At 40.1% G+C, this 21111-nt stretch overlaps 1 protein-coding gene across 1 annotated transcript in view; it reads left to right on the forward strand.

Moving 5' to 3' along the window:
- The window catches only part of tbc1d2 (TBC1 domain family, member 2), a 146362-nt gene that overhangs the window by 2520 nt on the left and 122731 nt on the right, over nt 1–21111 (forward strand). The window contains exon 2 of the mRNA XM_039758180.1: nt 6685–7130. Coding sequence (XP_039614114.1) covers nt 6702–7130 — 429 coding nt within the window. The 5' untranslated portion in view covers nt 6685–6701. The remainder of the gene's footprint in view (nt 1–6684; nt 7131–21111) is intronic.

Below are 21111 nucleotides of genomic sequence, written 5' to 3' on the forward strand. Positions count from 1 at the left end.
GTCATCTCAACCATATACAAGCATATAGATAGACGAAATTGCGAAAGTCAGGGTCTACAGTGTAACAGCGTGAAGTGCAAATAAAAAATTAAAATGAAATTAAAAATAGAATTACAATTTACATTTAAAATCGGAATGTAAAATTAAAACACAAACAAGACAAGACATTGTGCAAAGACAAAACAAAGAAGTAACAGCAATATGAATGTTGATGCAACGTATGGCATTATGCAATCTAGATACATAAATATAGTCAATAAATATGTAATGAATAGTAGATAATACAGAAATTATCAGTGTATGATAATAGTTGTTTAAGGCATGTGTAAAAAATGACAAGTCAGAATGTTTCACAGCAGAAGGATATCAAAGAATGTCAAAGTGCAGAGTGCAAGATACTTAACGGTCAGTATGAGATTCTAGGTAGATAGATAGATACTTTATTAATCCCAAGGGGAAATTCACATTCTACATGCACACTTGTCTTTGCAGGAAAGTGGTTCAGCATGTGATACCTAATGTGTGGGGACTGTACTGGCGCAAAAATGGCTGTCGTCACATTGTCCAGGTGGATAGTACATGTTAGCGGTGGTTAAAATGGCTCCCCACTCCCTATGAAACTGCACTTTGAGTAGTGACAAGAGTGCCGTATAAACGTAAAGAATTCTCATCATCTGTTTTCTAAAGCAGCCTTTTAATATTCAGTGTCTTTTTCATGGGTGTCTGTTTCTCTCATTGTTAACTGTCATTATCAGGATACAACTAAGGGAGAAGGGCAGCACGGTTTTGCAGTGATCGAGCTGCTGCCTCTCAACATGGAGTATGGGTTTCATGTCCTGGGCCCTCCCTGTGTGGACTTTGCATGTTCTCTTTATGCTTGCATAGGTTTCTTCTGGATGGCTCCAGTGTCCTACCTCAGTCCAAAGTTCTACAGGTTAGGTGGATTGGCCCGATAGGGTGGTCCAGATCTAATTATGCAATTTTTATTATGCTATATCTTATTAAGTTTATTACATAGAAAATCACCCAAAAAAATCCCGGACCATCAAGAAGTGTGCGAACTGATGACATGAAGAATCGTCTTCACGCCGAACTGTAATCGTCCCCGCATAAATCAAAGCCATCCAAACGATCTGGATCTGCATAATTAGATCTGGACCACCCTGTAGTTGTGTGTGTGTGTGTGTGTGTGTTAATCCTGCAACGGACCGGTGTCCTGTCCAAAGAGATCGTTCCTGCCTTGTGCCTTATGGTTGCTGTAATAGGCTCCGGCTTCCCTGCAGTCCTGCGCTGGATAAAATGGGTTTAGAAAACGGATGGATGGAACTAAGGAGCAAACTACATGGAACAAAAGGCAAATTAATAGAAAAACCACTAAAGAGAACTAAGCATTAACAGCTATGGAAAAAACTTAAAATAGTTTTAAATGTATTACACTTGGAATCCGAACTTAATCCATTCGAGAACCCCGTTTTGAGTTCCAAAACAATTTTTCCCCTTTAAAATAATAATAATAATAGAAACTGGATTAATCCGTTTCTGGGTCCCACAAACTCGAATTTTCAAAATGATTTTAACAGTAAATACACCGGATTTTAAAGTAAAATATTAGATAGATGCTTTATTAATCCCCAAGGGGAAATTCAAACCAGTAATGGCGCACTGCATGATAACGTGCAGTGAATACACTTGACTTGAGCATTCCTAGTTTTCATTCTCTTTCTTTCTCTGTACTGTACATTTAGCATTCATTTGCTCAGCGGTTGATGTACTTTCTGTTTCCTGTTTCCGGGCTACCTGAGCATTGTTTCTGACCATGTCCATCCCTTCATGATCCTCTGATGGCTACTTCCAGCAGGATAAGGCACCATGTCACAAAGCTCGAATCATTTCAAATTGGTTTCTTGACACATGACAATGAGTTCACTGTACTAAAATGGCCCCCACAGTCACCAGATCTCAACCCAATAGAGCATCTTTGGGATGTGGTGGAACGGGAGCTTCGTGCCCTGGATGTGCATCCCACAAATCTCCATCAACTGCAAGATGCTATCCTATCAATATGGGCCAACATTTCTAAAGAATGCTTTCAGCACCTTGTTGAATCAATGCCACGTAGAATTAAGGCAGTTCTGAAGGCAAAGGGCGTCAAACACCGTATTAGTATGGTGGTCCTAATAATAATAATAGAAACTGGATTAATCCATTTCTGGGTCCCACAAACTCGAATTTTCAAAATGATTTTAACAGTAAATACACTGAATTCACTCGAGCTCCATATGCGCAAAGCATACAATTATACAACTTAACATTATTTATCGAGCACATCTGTCTCGTCTAAAACTCTCCAAAATGTTTCCAGGGCATGATCCAACCTGCGAACGCTGCAACCAAGTCCCAGCCTCATTGGGTCACATGTTCTGGGCCTGCACCAAATTAGCATTATTCTGGACAAAAATTTTTAATTACCTCTCAGACAGTCTTGGACTCACAATCCCTCCTAACCCATTAACAGCTGTGTTTGGGGGGTCTTCCAGAGGGGCTTAAAGTGGAGAAAGACAAACTTATTGTGATTGCATTCACTACACTTTTGGCACGCAGACTTATTCTGATAAACTGGAAGAACCCAAACTCTCCTCTTTTAAGTCAGTGGGAAACCGATGTGTTATACTATTTGAAATTGGAAAAAATCAAATACTCAGTTCGAGGATCTGTACAGACGTTTTTCAAAACATGGCAGGATCTAATCAGTAATATTTTAAAATAAGTTCATGAAGCATAGAGAATTTATTAATTTAGGTATGTTTAAAAGCTGTAAAATTTTTATGCCGTTTGGCTTGCTCTCTCTCTCAAGGGTGGGGATCGATCTGTTCTTAACTCTATTTTTCTTTTTGTTAAAACTTGATTGCTTTGTATGAGTGCAATAAAATTAATAAAAAAAAAAACAGTCAATACACTGGATTTTAAAGTAAAATATTAGATAGATGCTTTATTAATCCCTAAGGGGAAATTCAAACCAGTAATGGCGCACTGCATGATAACGTGCAGTGAATACACTTGACTTGAGCATTCCTAGTTTTCATTCTCTTTCTTTCTCTGTACTGTACATTTAGCATTCATTTGCTCAGCGGTTGATGTACTTTCTGTTTCCTGTTTCCGGGCTACCTGAGCATTGTTTCTGACCATGTCCATCCCTTCATGATCCTCTGATGGCTACTTCCAGCAGGATAATGCACCATGTCACAAAGCTCGAATCATTTCAAATTGGTTTCTTGAACATGACAATGAGTTCACTGTACTAAAATGGCCCCCAAAGTCACCAGATCTCAACCCAATAGTGCATCTTTGGGATGTGGTGGAACGGGAGCTTCGTGCCCTGGATGTGCATCCCACAAATCTCCATCAACTGCAAGATGCTATCCTATCAATATGGGCCAACATTTGTAAAGAATGCTTTCAGCACCTTGTTGAATCAATGCCACGTAGAATTAAGGCAGTTCTGAAGGCGAAAGGGGGTCAAACACCGTATTAGTATGGTGGTCCTAATAATAATAATAATATAAACTGGATTAATCCGTTTCTGGGTCCCACGAACTCGAATTTTCAAAATGATTTTAACAGTAAATACACTGGATTTTAAAGTAAAATATTAGATAGATGCTTTATTAATCCCCAAGGGGAAATTCAAACCAGTAATGGCGCACTGCATGATAACGTGCAGTGAATACACTTGACTTGAGCATTCCTAGTCCTTTAGGTGAGTTTGTGTATATGTAGGTGTTAACATAAGCCCAATTTAAAGCGTGACATAAAATTGTTGCACAAAATCGTTGCACTTTTAGGCTTAGGATTTGATATATATATAGAGTAGATTTATCGATTACAACAATATAAGGATGTAGTTTTGTGTAGCTTTTAGTACAGAATAGTTTTTTTACAATCATTTTTGCTGCTGAAAGACATTTAACTTAATAACATCCTTCCATTATATGCATGTATTGCATGTTATGTAAATTATAAGGTAAATGTAAAATGGACACACACATAAATAATGGTGCTATACATAATACAGACTGTCGCTGTTCAATGAGAACACTCCTTGCTAGCTGTAATGTTTTGTTAAAGTGAATTATTAAATATGTGAAAAGCAATTTCACAGGCAGCATTAACTCATGAAATACTTAAAGCATGGTAAACCTCTTAACTATGAAACAGAGAAGTCCTTAATAAATAAATACATTCATGCTTAATGCTAGGATTCAATGGAATAATATATGGAATGTGTTTGCTCCTTTAAAAGCACTGGAATGCACCTCGTCTAATTATGGCATCACAGTCTGTCTATAAGGAAGCTTGCTGGAAGTCCTGAAGAGACCTGAGGGTCATCACGTTACCCTACAACATGATCATCTGCTATTAATAACAACAGCAGCAGCAATATTTATTTATATAGTACATCTTCATAGACGAAAGGTGCTTTGCAATAATAATGACTAAATAAAAGATTACAAAACTCTTATAAATATCTAAACAGCAGAGAATTGTCACGACCGGAAAGCAGGAGACAGAGCTGGAGGTGGCAGAGTTAAAGATGCTAAGATTTGCATTGGGTGTGACGAGGATGGACAGGATTAGAAATGGGGACATTAGAGGGTCAGCTCAGGTTGAGAGACAAAGTCAGAGAGGCGACATGGCGTTGGTTTGGACATGTGAGGAGGAGAGATGAGGGGTATTACATTACATTACATTACAGTTTATTTTTGTATAGCCCAAAATCACACAGAAAGTGCCGCAATGGGCTTTAACAGGCCCTGCCTTTTGACAGCCCCCCCAGCCTTGACTCTCTTGAGAAGACAAGGAAAAACTCCCAATAAAAACCTTGTAGGGAAAAATGGAAGAAACCTCGGGAAAGGCAGGTATATTGGGAGAAGGGTGCTAAGGATAGAGCCGCCAGGGAAGAGGAGAAGAGGAAGGCCTAAGAGAAGGTGGTGAGAGAGGACATGCAGGTGGTGGGTGTAACAGAACAAGATGACGAGGACAGAAAGATATGGAAGAAGATGATCCGTTGTGGCGATCCCTAATGGAAGAAGAAGAAGAAGAAAATTGTCATGTCCAGTGTAATAATAAAATTTGTAAACAGATGGCCAGAGAGGGTTAACAGAAATTTCACCACTCACATTTCGCCTTGGCATGTTTCGCCTCCATGATATTTCTCTCCCACCCCAGTAACTTCTAATATCCATACCCAGACGTTTTGAGTGTGAAGTTTCTAGAAAAAATAAAGTGAATAATCGTTCTCAGCGTTCAAAACTGACCTTCCTAATTTGAACATTTTTGTAGCAAGATGATAAAAAAGATAGCAATAGTGCATCACTTAAATGAAAAGCTCTTTAAACATGTATACATTTTTATTTTTATTAAACGAATCCAAACGATTTTACAGTGGAACATGTTGATCTGTGAGTCGTGTAAGAATACTGCCTAAGTGAACTTTTTTTATTTATTAATGTTGGTTAAGGTTTATTAAATTTTTAATTGCAATTATAGATATGTACATAAATACCGGGGCAAAATATAGTGGTGGCAAAATGTGGGAGGCAGCTTATCCGGATGCCCCAGGGAGGACAGGAAAATAAAAACTCCATTTGGTGAAATGTTGTAGAAAATCTTCTTCTTCTTTTTCTTTCGGCTGCTCCCGTTAGGGGTTGCCACAACGGATCATCCAAAATTGTGGTCTCCATATTGATTTGTCAAAATTTAATACCGCATGCCCTTACTGACGTAACCCTACCCATTTATCCGGGCTTGGGACCGGCATGAAGAAATACACTGGTTTGTGCATCCCCTATGGCTGGGTTGAAATGTTGTAGAAAATAAACTTTAAGAATTATTAAGAGTCCTCTAATAACATAAATTTAAAAGATGACAATAATAGAATGGCAGTTCTGTTCATATTGGTAATATTCTAGTCAGTCAGTCTCCAACTTGCTATTTCCTAACTACAGGGACACGGGAGGTCTGCTGGAGCCAGTCCCAGCGAACACAGGGAGCAAGGCAGGAAACAAACCCCAGGCAGGGTGCCAGCCCAATGCAGGACACACACACACACCCCAAGGCCAATTTAGGACCACCAATGCACCTAACCTGCATGTCTGTGGGAGGAAACCCACGCAGAGACGGGGAGAACATGAAAACTCCATGCAGTGAAGCGAACCCAGGTCTCCTAACTGCGAGGCACCAGCGCTACCCACTGCGCCACCGTGCCGCCAGATGATGTTCTAGTATTAACAGAAATACAATTTATAACAAACTGCTACCCAAACACAGTCAAGCTGAGGTTATCTCTTTGGAATTTCCATATTCTCATTGGAGACTTCAGTTTTCGTCTACAGTCATGGCTGCAACAAAATTCGATGTGTCGGAGAAAGTGGTGCGAGATTGGAGGAAGACAGAAGATTAAAAATTAAGTATCGTATTTTTGAACGGGCGTATAAGTTGGCATCTGATTTTATGATTGATTTTTGTTTTCAAGACCCAACTTATACGTGAGTATACAGTATATGGTAATCTTTTATTATATTAAACATGACAGGAAAAAAAAGCCAAGAAATATATAATTTTGCTTTCATCTTCAGACATTGTACCTACAGAAATAATGTAATTCTTTTTTTCTCACCCACACAGATTAATTTCGTCAACTGATGGGAATGGAGAACAAATGTGAAAGTAAAAGTCCTTTGCCTGTTGCAGTCTCTTCAGCTCCTCACCAGACAGACTTAGACGGAGAGATTTCTTCCATACAAGAGATAAGTGGAGTTCAACAGAATGAAATGGATTTTTCAATTGAAACAGGGAATGTCCCAGAAAAGAGGTTAACGAAGAAACCATTGACTATTTCAACCACAAAACTCTGCGGGTATCTGAACAAACAAGGAGGACCTCTGAAACAATGGAAATCCCGCTGGTTCATTTATGAGGAGAAGAAATGTCAGCTTTATTATTACAGGACTTCTCAGGACGTTAATCCTTTGGGAAGCATTGACCTCACGAGTGCCGTCTTCAGCTACCCACCTGAGCCTGAGGAAGGGATCTTTGAAATTCATACTCCAGAAAGAGTGTTTGTTCTTAAGGTAAATATGAGAAAATATAATTTAAGTGTGTTTTCTGAACTGCCAATGGGGTAGTGTTAAAATTGTTACACATGGTATAGTCATTTTGAAATCAAGCAAATCACCAGGGGCCTCATGTATAAACGATGCGTACGCACAGAAATGTTGCGTAAGAACTTTTCCACGTTCAAATCGCGATGTATAAAACCTACACTTGGCGTAAAGCCACGCACTTTTCCACGGTACCTCATGTCTTGTCGTACGCAAGTTCTCCGCTCGGTTTTGCAAACTGGCGGCACCCAGCGTCAAAGCAATGGTACTGTTCCTGTGTGGTTACTCATTATTTTCATGACGCGGCTTTATAAATACACAGAAACTAACCGCATATTGTTTATTAGTGTCTCAGCCACTGCAAAACGTTTTAAAGCCTTTCCTGTACAGACCTCGCGGTTCAGAAACAGTTTCATCCCAAGAACTTTAAATGCACTCAATCAATTGCACCTTGTAGAACTGTTAATACTTATAAGTACAATCACCTCACTGTAAACTTGTACTACAGTTATAATATTAATAAAGTATCTATCTATCTATCTAATATCACACAACCTGAGCCACTTTATAAAACGCGTATTTACATATGATGACGATATCATTTTTAAGATGAAATGCAGCAAAATATGTTTATTATACAGATAAAACTTTAACTTCATTTAAATAATCTATATTCTTCACTGGGAGTGTCATTAAGGATAGAATAATTAAACATGTACTACGAAGATATTTCAATGTTCTTTAAACTTAAACTCTATTACAGAGCTGATTGTGTGGCGATCGGTTACTTGGGAAAAGAAAAGCAAGGACTGCAGTGACGGCTACGCCAATATATATTGAATATAAAACAGAAAGAGAAAATAACAACACAGCTAAAAACGCAGCGACAAATTTCGGCAAAAGTTAAATGCTTGTGTCATGAGCACGAGGTGGCTATGCAGTGTTTGCAACGGACGTGGCCATCCACCGTGCATAAGCTGCCTTACTGACATTGGCGGGCGAAGGAGCCACCGATTCTTCCTCTGCCCAGTGCCACCCAAAGCCTATAGCCGCCCCTGAGTACTGCTGCAATAAATTATTTCATCGAAGTGAAACCCATGTTTAATAACGTGCTTTAACTCCTGTCATCATGAAAATGACATTACGTATACATCTCAGTATTTTAGTTATTCAGAGAGCTGTAATATCACGAATGTAATGGACTCTGTGACCAGTCGGAGGAAGAGAGCCGGTTTAAGAAGCAAGTAGTGATTCACACACACAGAGCACATACGAGTAGAAGATCACATACAAAACAAAGCATTTAGCGTGCTACTTTAATTACGATGTGATTTGAGAAACTGGTTAATTAAAAGATTTTAACATGAAGTTTATGATGTTCTACTTTAATGACAAAATAAACTACGTGATTAAAGTGGAAATGTCGAGATTGAAGTTGACATTTCGTGCTTTTTCCCCCACTGTGTGCCTATTTTTTTTTTTCTCTGTACCCTAATAATATTTCATATGACACTCAGACGGTGGGCTACAACTCGGCTTTTCATGGCGACTTTGATATGTGACTTCTTTTTTATTTCCAGCACTGTGCGATTTGTGAATGTGAGCTTTCAAGTTTCTCCAACACGCTATGTCACTCGATCAACTTCCTTTTGTTGATTATACCGCGGTTTATTTGAACAAATAGTATGTTTTTCCTTTGCCTCCACTTGGTATTCGCTGAAATTCTTATATTTTCCCCGTGCTTTTCCCATTGTCTTTTCACAGAAGGCTGCGCTTAAGGGCGATTTATATTGATTTGCATATTCAAATAGGCGTAATTCTGGGAGGAGTTGGGGCGTTACATAAAGCGCGTGCACGAGCGTTACTTTTCACGCTGATTGGGATTTATGTAGCGGAAGAACGTGGACGTTGGAGTACGCACAGATTCCTGCATCTGGATTTTTCTGTGCGTAAGCACATTTCGGCTTTTGTGCTTACGCCATGTTATAGTGCGAGTTCTACGCACGGCGTTATACATGAGGCCCCAGGACCAGAAAATATTTACCCTCGAGTTTTTAAGGAGACTAGTAAGTGCAGATATAAACCCTTGACACACTTTTTTAGGAAGTCACTGCGCACTGGAGAGATTCCAAAGGACTGGAAAATGGCAAATATCATCCAATCATATAAAAAAGTCAGATCCAAGCAACAGTATGCCAGCAAGCTTAACATGCATCACAGGAAAATTAATGGAAGGAATTATTCAGGATAAGATTGAGCAACACCTGGCAAGGACAGGAGTAATTAGGAACAGTCAGTGTGGGCTCAGAAGAGGGAGGTCGTGTTTTACTAACATGCTGGAATTCTATGAGGAAGCAAGAAAAGCATACGACCAGAGTGTAGCTTATGAGATTATTGATCTGGACTTTAAGAAAGCATTTGATAAGGTGCCACATGAGAGGTTGGGCATCAAACTAATAGAAGTGGGAGTTCAGGGTGATGTTTTTAGATGGTTGCAGAATTGGCTCAGACACAGGAAGCAGAGGGTGATGGTGCGAGGAACCTCATCAGAACTGGCCGATGTTAAGAGTGGTGTTTCACAGGGGTCAGTGCTGGGGCCGCTGCTATTTTTAATATATATAAATTATTTACAGTAGATAGGAATATAAGGAACAAGCTGGTTAAGTTTGCAGATGATAGCAAAATAGGTGGATTAGCAGATAATTTGGAATCCGTTAAATCATCACAGAAGGACTTGGACAACATACAGGCTTGAGCAGATTTGTGGCAGATGAAATTCAATGTCCGTAAGTGTAAATAATTACACCTAGGAAGTAAAATTGTGAGGTTTGAATACACAATGGCCGGTCGGAAAATCGAGAGTCCACCTTATGAGAAGGATTTAGGAGTCATAGTGGACTCTAAGCTATCGACTTCCAGACAGTGTTGAGAAGCCATTAAGAAGGCTAACAGAATGTCAGGTTATTTATGTGATGATTGATGTGTGGAGTGCAAGTCACAGGAGGTTCTGATCAAGTCTTTATAACACACTGGTGAGGCCTCATCTGGAGTCCTGGGTGCAGTTTTGGTCTCCAGGCTACAAAAAGGACATAACAGCACAAGAAAAGGTCCAAAGAAGAGGTGCTATTTTTAATATGATTTGGATAGGAATATAAGAAACAAGCTGGTTAAATTTACAGATGACACCAAGATCGGGGGATTGGCAGATCATCTCAAATCTGTTGAATCATTCACAGAGGGGCTTGAACAGCATATAGGCTTGGGCAGATTTGTGGCAATTGAAATTGAATGTAAGTAAATGTAAAATTTTACAAGTAAGAGGGAAATATGTGAGATTTGGATAAGCAGTGGGGGGTCTGAAGCTTGAAAGTACCCTTTCTGAGAAAGAGTTGTAGTGGATTTGATGATATCAACTGCCAGACAGAAGCCATTAAGAAGGCTAACGGAACGTCAGGTTATATAGCGCCTTGACGTGTGGAGTGCAAGTCACATGAGGTTCTGCTCAAGCTTTATAACACACTTTTGAGTCCTCATCTGGAGTCATGGGTGCAGTTTTGGTCTCCAGGATACATAAAGGACAAAACAGCACAAGAAAAAGGTCCAGAGAAGAGCGACTAGGCTGATTCAGGGCTACAGGGGATGAGTTATGAGGAAAGATTAAAAGAGCTGAGCCTTTAAAGGAGATGAAGAAGAGACCGGAGTGAAGTGTTTAAAATGATGAAGGGAGTTAGTGCAGTAGATAGAGACAGTGAGGTTAAAATAAAATGAAATTGAGAGTCCACCTTATGAGAAGGATCAAGGAGTCATAGTGGACTCGACATGATCAACTGGTAGTGTTCAGAAGCCATTAAGAAGGCTAACAGAACGTCAGGTTATATAGCGCCTTGACGTGTGGAGTGCAAGTCACAGGAGGGTCTGCTCAAGCTTTATAACACACTGGTGAGGCCTCATCTGGAGTCCTGGGTGCAGTTTTGGTCTCCATAAAGACATAACATCACTAGAGAAGGTCGAGAGAAGAGCAACTCGGCTGATTCCAGGGCTACAGGAGATGAGTTATGAGGAAAGATTAAAAGAGCTGAGCCTTTACAGAGTTGAAGAGGAGACCTGAGTGAAGAGTTTAAAATGATTAAGGGAATTAGTACGGTGGATCGAGACGTTTATTTTAAAATGAGTTCATCAAGAACACGGGGGCACAGTTGGAAACTTGTTAAGGGTAAATTTCGCGCAAACATTAGGAAGTTTTTCTTTACACAAAGAACGATGGACACTTGGAATAAGCGACCGAGTAGTGTGGTAGATTGTAGGACTTTAGGGACTTTCAAAATTTGACTTGAGTTTTTGAAGAAATAAGTGGACAGGACTGGCGAGCTTTGTTGGGCTGAGTGGCCTGTTCTCGTCCAGAGTGTTCTAATGTTCTAATTTAACTGAGCCGTGTTTTTTAATATGTGCATTTAAACATTTTTATGAGGTGAACATTTGTTTTCAAGTACACATTCAGCTTACAGAGAAACTTTGTGAATTCAACTATTTAAAAATATTATTCAGACATTTCACAGTGCCTGGTACTTTTAACATTAAACAGTATGCAGTTGTTATTAAAAAATATGTTCAGTTTGCTGCCTAAGCACATCATGTAACCCTTCAATTAGAAACCATATGAAATGTTTCAGACTGAATGCTGTACTGCATTTAAAAGCCGTGATTCAAGAGATTTAGAAGTAGTGTCATGGTAAGTAATTGTTGTTTGGAAAACACTTTTCTGTGTGAGAGAGACATACTGTTGCTGGTAAGCTAAAATGAGCATGGAGCAACATGTTAAGCATTCCTTGTTGTCAAGCATAAAGTTAAATCTCCAAATGACATCATTTCTACTGGCGAGCAGCCTAACATTAACTTTTGAAGCCACACCCATATTTCTCAGATTTTAAAAAATTTAGCTGTTTCTATTGTATAATGTACAACTTTGGTTTGTTTTAATGTGCAAGTTTAGTTTTCAAAACTAACCACTGAGTCTTCACATATTAAGTATAATTTTAATTTGACACTTTACATATGTTTATATTTATATAATGGATTACTGAATTGTTTGCTTTTAGGCTACTAATGCAAAAATATTCTTTCTTATTTATTTGGAATATATAAAAATAAATTAATATACAAGGGAGGCACAGTGGTAAAAGACTGGGTTCAAGTACCGGGCCCTCCCTAAGTGAGGTTTACATGTCCTTGTCGAGTCTTCATGGGTTTCCTCCTTGTGCTCCGTGTCTGTCTGTCTGTGTGTGTGTGTGTGTTCAGCCTGTGATGGCCTGACATCTTGTCCTGGGGTTATTCCTGCCTTGCACCCTGTGCACCAACTCACGGTATAGTGGGTTTGGAAAATTAATGGCTACATGGATAAATATAAATATGTAATATATATGCGTGTTTTCCTGGTGTGCAAATATGTACTGTTGAACCTAAATCATGCAACGATTTCACATTTGCACAGAGGAAGACCAAAAAGCCCTCACCCTGAGAAGTGTAATTTAGTTCTCCAGCTATTATATAGAATTAGGTTTTATAATAGAAGTTACAATGTTTGTTTTCTCAGTTTTTCCCCTTATCATAGAAAGACGTTTCTGTACCAGGCATTTCTCCTTTGACGTATCAGGAAATGAAGAGCTAATGAGTAAACTAAGGCGGTGGACCACTCATGTTTATTGCATGTTTATGCTTTATCTTGTTTCTTCTGTAGTTGCCATGCCACTTAAACTAGCCCTTGCCTTCTACCACCAGAGCTGCAGTAATACATAAGGAAAACATTGTTTAAACTGGGCATGTTTTATTGTTTTGGAAATGAATGAGCGATATTATAATTCAATGTAATCAAATAGTGTATGAATGCAATGAAAGTTGGTAATACTCCAAGTACCAAATAAGTGCATGACCAGTAAAATAAGTAAGATATAATAGATTGAGGTTAGTGCAGTTTAAATGTAACATCCAAATCATGTTTATTTAAGTTAAGTTTAAAGAAAGAATGATTACACATTTTTAGTTATATGGTACAATCACAAAGATTCTCTCTCTTCCAATAAATGTGTGTATGTACATATCTATCTATCTATCTATCTATCTATCTATCTATCTATCTATCTATCTATCTATCTATCTATCTATCTATCTATCTATCTATCTATCTATCTATCTATAATATTATGCCTTTCATATCTATCTATCTATTGTGAAAGCTGGCCCAGACACACACAGACAGACATCTTAAGTTCACCCAACACACCGTTTATTTACAATATTTACAAGTTTGTAGTGCATCAACCCCAGTGCCTCTTGCACCGATTCCCCCAAAGTCCAGGGCTCACAGTCTCTGTGCCTTCTCTTCCTGGCGCTCCAGTCCTCTCCCCAGCTCTGTCTCGCTACCTCCCGACATCCACCAATGACTGGAGGGAGGCGGCCCCTCTTATAGGAACCCGGATGGGCTCCAGCTGCTTCCCGGCAATTAGAATTGGCCACACCCCTGTGTGGCAGAAGTGCACCCGGAAGCCGTCTGGGTGTCCCCTGTCGTCTTCCCCCCGGCACTTCCGCCACACCAGGGCTCCCGGGATAAATAGGCACTGGGGCGCCGCCTGGCGGTGGCCACGGGTCCCTACAGGGCTGGGCTTCCAAGCCCTCTACCCGCGGCCCCCAACATAACCAGGACGGACGCCCCCTCGCGTCTATCTATCTATCTATCTATCTATCTGTCTATCTATCTATCTATCTATCTATCTATCTATCTATCTATCGATCTATCACATAGTGCCTTTCACATCTCTCTGTCTGTCTATCTATCTAATATTGTTGTTGCTGTTTCTGTTATTGGTAGTATAGATAGATGGATTATACTTTATTTGTCACCACAGGGAAATCAGGGCTCCCAGAGGACTTCCAGAAAATAAAAAAATATAATAAAGTCAAACCTATGTGTAATTCTTTACATTTACTGACATTCAATTTCATCTACCACAAATCTGCCCAAGCCTGTCTGCTGTCCAAGTCCTTCTGTAATGATGTAACGGATTCCAAATTATCTGCCAATCCACCTGTCTTGGTATCATCAGCAAAGTTAACCAGCTTGTTACTTATATTCCTATCTAAATCATTTATATTTTTTTATAACAAGTGACTGGGTGCCGATCGAATCGGGCAACAAATTCTACGTTTGTGAAATCCATACTTTCTCTGCAAAGAATTATTATTTTTTTTTAAGTCCTTGAAATGATTTTTTTATCATGGCGGCACTGATTTGTGCTCACAATTGACCTTTTCGGCCGATGTAATGAAGAGCTTCCTGTTTAAACGGGGCTGCGAGACGTGAACTCAGCTCTTCGGCGCACCTCGTTTGATTTTTTCCGGCAAACAAGAGTCGGAGTAATAATTATGTTGGCGTGGTCATTGTAGATCTGAGATCGGCTAAAATTTAAACAATGACCGTTGTTAATACCCATCCGTCATTACTCAGTTTGCCAATGGATGTCTGAAGGACGGATGCCAAAACCGAACTGTCCAAAGATAGATTTCAACGGACCAAGCAAATGGCGATACGTTCTAAATTACTTACGGTTCCTGAGCTGTTGAAGGGTTTAAGTCAGTCGACGATGTTAGTCCTGGAATGTACGCCCCATCAAACCAACGTTCCAAAAACCAACTGAACTTACTGTTATCTGCTCAAACCAACACCGACTTACTATACTTGGCCATCCAGCGGTGTCACTGAAGCATTCGAACATTCTTAGCCAATCATGCAATGCTGTGTCCGCGTTTGCCATGTGATGTTCTGACTACAGAGGCAGAGTCCCATTATAGGGTTCTAACTTGTATTGAGTCGAGGTATTGACGCAAACACCATACATACGGATAGTATTAAATTATATATAAGGATAGCAGCGGTCCCAGCACTGCCCCCTGCTGGACACCACTCTTAATAGCGACCAAATCTGATGAGGTTCCTCACACCATCGCCCTCTGCTTCCTGTGTCTGAGCCAATTCTGCCCCCATCGACAGTACCCACCTTGAACGGACACTTCTTTTAGTTTGATGCCCAACCTCTCATGTGGCACCTTATCAAATGCTTCCTGAAAGTCCACATAAATAACATCATCTGCTCCACTTTGATCGTATCCTTTTGTTGCCTCCTCATTGAATTCCATCATGTTAGTTAAACACGACCTGAGCGTCATGGCACATCATTTCAGTCAGTTTAAGGTCAGAACTCCGACTTGGCCTTTCCAAAACACAGACATTCTTTAGTCGATTTGCTTGTGTGGTTTTGGTTATTGTCTTGTTGCATCACCCAGACTCTCTTAAGCTTGAGGTCAATGGCTGATGTCCTTACATTTATTTGTTAAATGTCTTTAAACGCCTTTGAATTAATTGTTCCCTCAATAATTGCGAGGCACTGAGGCGGCAAAGCAGGTTGAAACCATGATGTTGCCTCTGCCATGCTTCAAAGTTGGGATGAGGTTTTGGTGTTGAAGTGCAGTTCTCGTTTTCCTCCAAACAGAGTGTCGCGTATCTGTGCCAAAAAGTTCAACTTTTGTCTCATTTGTCCAAAGAATATTTTCCCAGAAATATGGTGGAACATGTAGCAAACTTCTGACGTGCTGCAATTCCTCCCTATAGAGGTGCTTTTCTTCATGGTGTTCTTTCATAAACGCCATTCTTGTTCAGTTTTTTGTTTCTGGTTATGCGCACATGACTTTCAAAGTTTGTAGCCTTTTCTGGAGGTCTTTTGCTGTTATCCACTTTCTTCTGCATCTTTCTCCGAGATTGCCCTTTGTATTTTAAAAGTGCTCTTTACAGGACACTAGAGTTGAATCAGTACTAAAAATTTGACTTCAGTATTGATACCAGCTTTCTGATCTCAGTACCCACATCAAAATGGTCCCAGAGCAAGTAATGGATAACTCCAGAGCAGAGGTGGCCTTAGGGGTGTGTGTGGGGCCTAGGGCTGGCTAACCCCACGCGGGTCTGGTTACATCAAATGCTGTTACTGGTATGTGTGGACTGTATAAACTTGTGTGCGAATTTAATAAAAATAATGCTAACATGCACTGGATTTTCTCATTACGGTATTCAGCTAAATTATTGCAAGATAACACGTGGAGTTTATCAAAATATAACGATATACAGTAATCCCTCCTCGATCGCGAGGGTTCCGTTCCAGACCCCCCCCCGCGATAAGTAAAAATCCGCGAAGTAGAAACCATATGTTTGTATGGTTATTTTTATATATTTTAAGCCCTTATAAACTCTCCCACACTGCTTATAAATATTCCCCGCACAGTTATACAGCATAATCCCTTTGTATTCTCTTAGATATTAGGTAAGATTCATTGAAATTATGTATATAAACACACTGTTTATATACAGTAAAACCTAAATATTATTTTAAAGATATCGAGTGTCTCCAATATCACATATGTTACAGCCATTACGATAGACAGGCCACCAGCAATAAATACGTACAATGCCAGAAAAATAGTATACAGTAAATGTGTGTCCAGTGACACTAAACGTACGTACATGTACTAAGTACTGTAAGTAGAAAATTAATTATGGTTACTCACCAACAATGACACAATGACTTGTCCGATAACGATGAGTTTAGTTTTACTGCACAACAAAGGAGAGCGTTACAGATTTTCTAAAGGAGCCTCTTCAGGCGATTGTGTAGCACCGCCGTTGTTCTTCAATCCAAATCCCTAAAGCAGATTCCATCCAGACTACCGCCTTATTACATCCACTTACAGCTCGCTTTGCACCCTGGTTAAAGGACACTGCGGCCGTAGATCTTATATTCCTTTCCTACTTTTTAAATAAAAATAATCGTGGACTCATTGATGCCGTAATGGCGTCCTACAGTGGTGTAGCTTTTCCCTTCCTTCAACATATCCAAAACGTTTACCTTTTCGGCAGTCGTTAACATCTTCCGTTGGCACTTGGGCACGGCCCCTGAAGCAGTAGCAGGAGCAGATCGTTTTGGACCCATAATGAAGCGCTTGCCTATGCACAAAGATAAACACAAAAGAGCACAAAAGTTAACTCTTTACACAGCGAAACATGTGGATGCTGAATGAGCAAGACGAGACTTCCTGGTTAACACTGCATTCAGCACACAGGAACTTAACTGCGTGCTCTGATTGGTTTGCTTCTCAGTCAGGAGAACTTAATTGCGTGCTCTGATTGGTTAGCTTCTCAGTCATCCGCCAATAGCGTCCCTCGTATGAAATCAACTGGGCAAACCAACTGAAGAAGCACGTACAGGAAGTAAAAAGACACATTGTCCGCAGAACCTGCGAAGCAGCGAAAAATCCGTGTTATATATTTAGTTATGCTTACATATAAAATCCGCGATAGAGTGAAGCCACGAAAGTCGAAGCACGATATAGCGAGAGATTACTGTAATCTATTAAAAAATGTGCATAATTCACGACAATACCATGACAGTGCGAAATGTGATGCGGTGTGACATGCAGAAATTAGTAGGGCCTCTTCTAGAAAACGTACCCAAAGTGCAAGAATACTCTGAGTCTCGATATGCAGGATGTCATAGTTATAACTCACGTTAATGTCATGTCAGTTGGTTATCATTAGCGATACATGTTTTTGTGCATTAATAGTCGGACACGTTTATGGCCTCCAAATGTGAGTTTCAGTGTTTTGATAGGAAGTGTGAAATTAACGTAGAGGTATTATCATGAAATCTCTTACCGGTTTCCAGGTTCAGAGACGAAAATCCACTTTTCTTGCCTTCTGATTGGATTAAAAGGGTGGTTCTTGGAAGCATCTTAAATATATATATACTAGCCAACCCGCGGTGTACCATACGCCGCATAATCAGGCCGTTTTTCTTTAATGATTTTTAAGCACAGGGAGAAAATTAACATTTGAAAAATCGGTAATGTAATAAATCAGCAAGAAAAGCAACATTGTAACGATGCACGGAACAAACCAACACACAATCGTCCGTGACTGAAAACTGGCGGACCGCCATCGCTCATGTGCCCACCTCCAACTCGTCACTTGAGTCGTTGTCGTCTTTGCACAGTCCAGATGCACCTGTGACTCTCGTGGATTTTCCGTGTTCCTTCAGGAACATTTAAGAAGATACATGTTTGTCACGGATGCGAATAGCTGTATGTAGCGTGTAAAACAGTTTGCTATGGTGCATGCGGTCGTGCGTTGTAACCGAAAACTCGGTTTTTAAAGACTACTTACTTCATTGTATTTTAACCTCAGTTGTAAAGGATTGTTTTAAGGATCCCATGGGATACCCGACGCAAACCGTTTTACACGCTGCATATGGCGATTCACCTCCGCGAGAAACATGCCTCTATGAACAGTCAACGAGGTGCCAGGAGTTGGTGGGCGTGGCTCTTTCCTGCGTGCGCCATAGGTGTCTTACTTGTCCAATTGTATCCGGCTGCTCAGTGAATCCACGCCCCTTCTGGCGTGCTTTCCATGGGTGTCTTGCCGTAGTGAATTATATATATAGATACCAGAAATGGCATACTGTACACTTGACTTGAGCATTCATAGTTTTCAGACTCTTTCTCTGTACGTTTATCATTCGTTTGCTCAGAGGTTGATGTGCTTGATGCTTCCTGAGCAGATCTTCTTTTCTCCACCCTAGTGGCCCGCTTCTTCTGTTCTTTTGTCGGCATCTTTTCACGTTAATACTGATTAAATCAGTGTTTGTGTTGTAATTACTTAGTATGTTTTTCTTAATTTTTCACTTAACCTGGCACTTAAGTCTTCAATTTGCCTCAGGAATGATTTAAGGTATGAAGACGTAGGGGAAGTGACGGCGAAGGTGGTAGGGATGAGAATGGCGCCCATACACATGCACCGCATAGCCACCCTGCTGGGCGCTTCCAAGAGTTGATTCGACAATAAAATAAAAATTAAAAAGAGGAATAAAAATCATCACCCCGACTGCGGATCGTAGAGGTCACGTAGTGTATGTGTACCAAATTTCAGGTCAATAGTTCAAACGGTTTACGAGCTACAGGTGATTTAAAATCCTGGACAGACAAAGGAACAGCCATGGTAGTCTTGCCGTAGTGAATTATATATATATATATATAGATACCAGAAATGGCGTACTGTACACTTGACTTGAGCATCCCTAGTTTTCATACTCTTTCTCTGTACGTCTAGCATTCATTTGCTCAGAGGTTGATGCGCTTGATGCTTCCTGAGCAGCTCTTCTTTTCTCCACCCTAGCGGCCCGCTGCTTCTCTTCATTCGTCGGCATCTTTTCATGTTAAAACTGATTCGAGTTAGTTTTTGTGTTGCAATTACTTGTATGTTTTCTTTAATTTTCCACTTAATCCGGCACTTAAGTCTTCAATCTGCCTCAAGAATGATTAGCGAAGGTGGTAGGGAATGAGAACGGCGCCCGTACGCATGCGCCACATGGCCACCCTGCTGCACACTGCCGAGAGTTGATTCTACAATAAAATAAAATTAAAAATCATCACCCCGAAAGCAGATAGTACATGTCACGTAGTATATGTATACCAAATTTCAAGTCAATCGGTGAAACAGTTTGCGAGCTACAGGTGATTTAAAATCCTGGACAGACAAACGAATAGCCATGGTAGCGTAGTATATAAGAAGAAATTGCAGAATATACAGTAACTAATAATAATAATACATTTATACAAGGTGCCTTTCTACGCAGTCAAGCACACCGAACAAACAATAAATAAAAAACACATTATAAACAAAACTTAAAACATCAGGAAATATAAAAATTAAAACCAAACAAAGCCACTGCAGTCATAAAGAAAAGCCATTTTAAACAGATTGGTTTCAAGTTTACATTTGAAGGTTGAAAATGATTCCATATTTCTAAGCTCAATAGGTAGAGAGTTCCAGAGCTTGAGAGCAGAACGGCTGAATGCTGTCCTCCCAAGGGACGGTCAAATGGATGGAGGAAGAGGAGGATCTAAGGTTACTTGAGGGAATGGCAACATGAAGAAGGTCGAACAGATATGGAGGGGCAAGGTTATGAAAGGCCTTTAATGTAATCAGCAGAATTTGAATATCAATTCGAAAACTTAATCGGGAGACAATGAAGCTGCTGCAACTCCGGAGTAATATGGTGAGTAGATGAGGTTCGAGTGATGATGCGAGTAGCAGAATTTTGGACCAGCTGAAGCTTATGGAGAGATTTATTAGAGAGACCAAAGAGGAGTGAATTGCAATAGTCCAGAGATGACAAGTAGCAAGACTGTGAACAAAGATGGCAGTGGTATGAGGCATGAGGGAGGGGTGGATGCGATTAACATTACGTAGGTGGAAGTAAGCAGACCGGGTGACGTTATTAATGTGAGATTGGAAAGATAAAGAGGATCAAGGATGACACCCAGACTTTTAAGCTGTGGTGAAGGGGAAACAAAGGAGGTATCAGTAACAAGTGAAAGATTGTTGACTTTGGATAATTAATGATTTTGAGCCAATGAGGAGAACCTCAGTTTTGTTACTGTTTGAAGAAAACCAGGATTTCATTTCAGCAATGCAGTCAATAAGTGAAGATGGTGGAAAAGAAAAGGTTGGTTTACATAGCAAGTTAGAGCTGGGTGTCATAACCGTGAAAATGAATGTTATATTTACGAAAGATATTGCAGAGGGGAAGAAGGTAAATAATAAAACGAAGTGGCCCCAGTACAGAGCCCTGGGGGACATCTGAAGTAACAGCGGTGGGTTGGGATGTGAAAGTTTTAAGCTGAATGAACTGAGTGTTTCCTGAGAGGTGGGATCTGAACCAATCTAGTGGAGTGTGGGTAATGCCAATCAAAGATAATCTATTAAGGAGAGTAGTGTGACAAATAGTATCGAAGGCCGCACTCAGGTCAAGGAGGATGAGAATGGTAATTAAACCAGAGTCGGCAGTCATAAGGATGT

The sequence above is a fragment of the Polypterus senegalus genome, chromosome 7 (assembly GCF_016835505.1).
Source record: "Polypterus senegalus isolate Bchr_013 chromosome 7, ASM1683550v1, whole genome shotgun sequence".
NCBI classification, from domain to species: domain Eukaryota; kingdom Metazoa; phylum Chordata; class Cladistia; order Polypteriformes; family Polypteridae; genus Polypterus; species Polypterus senegalus.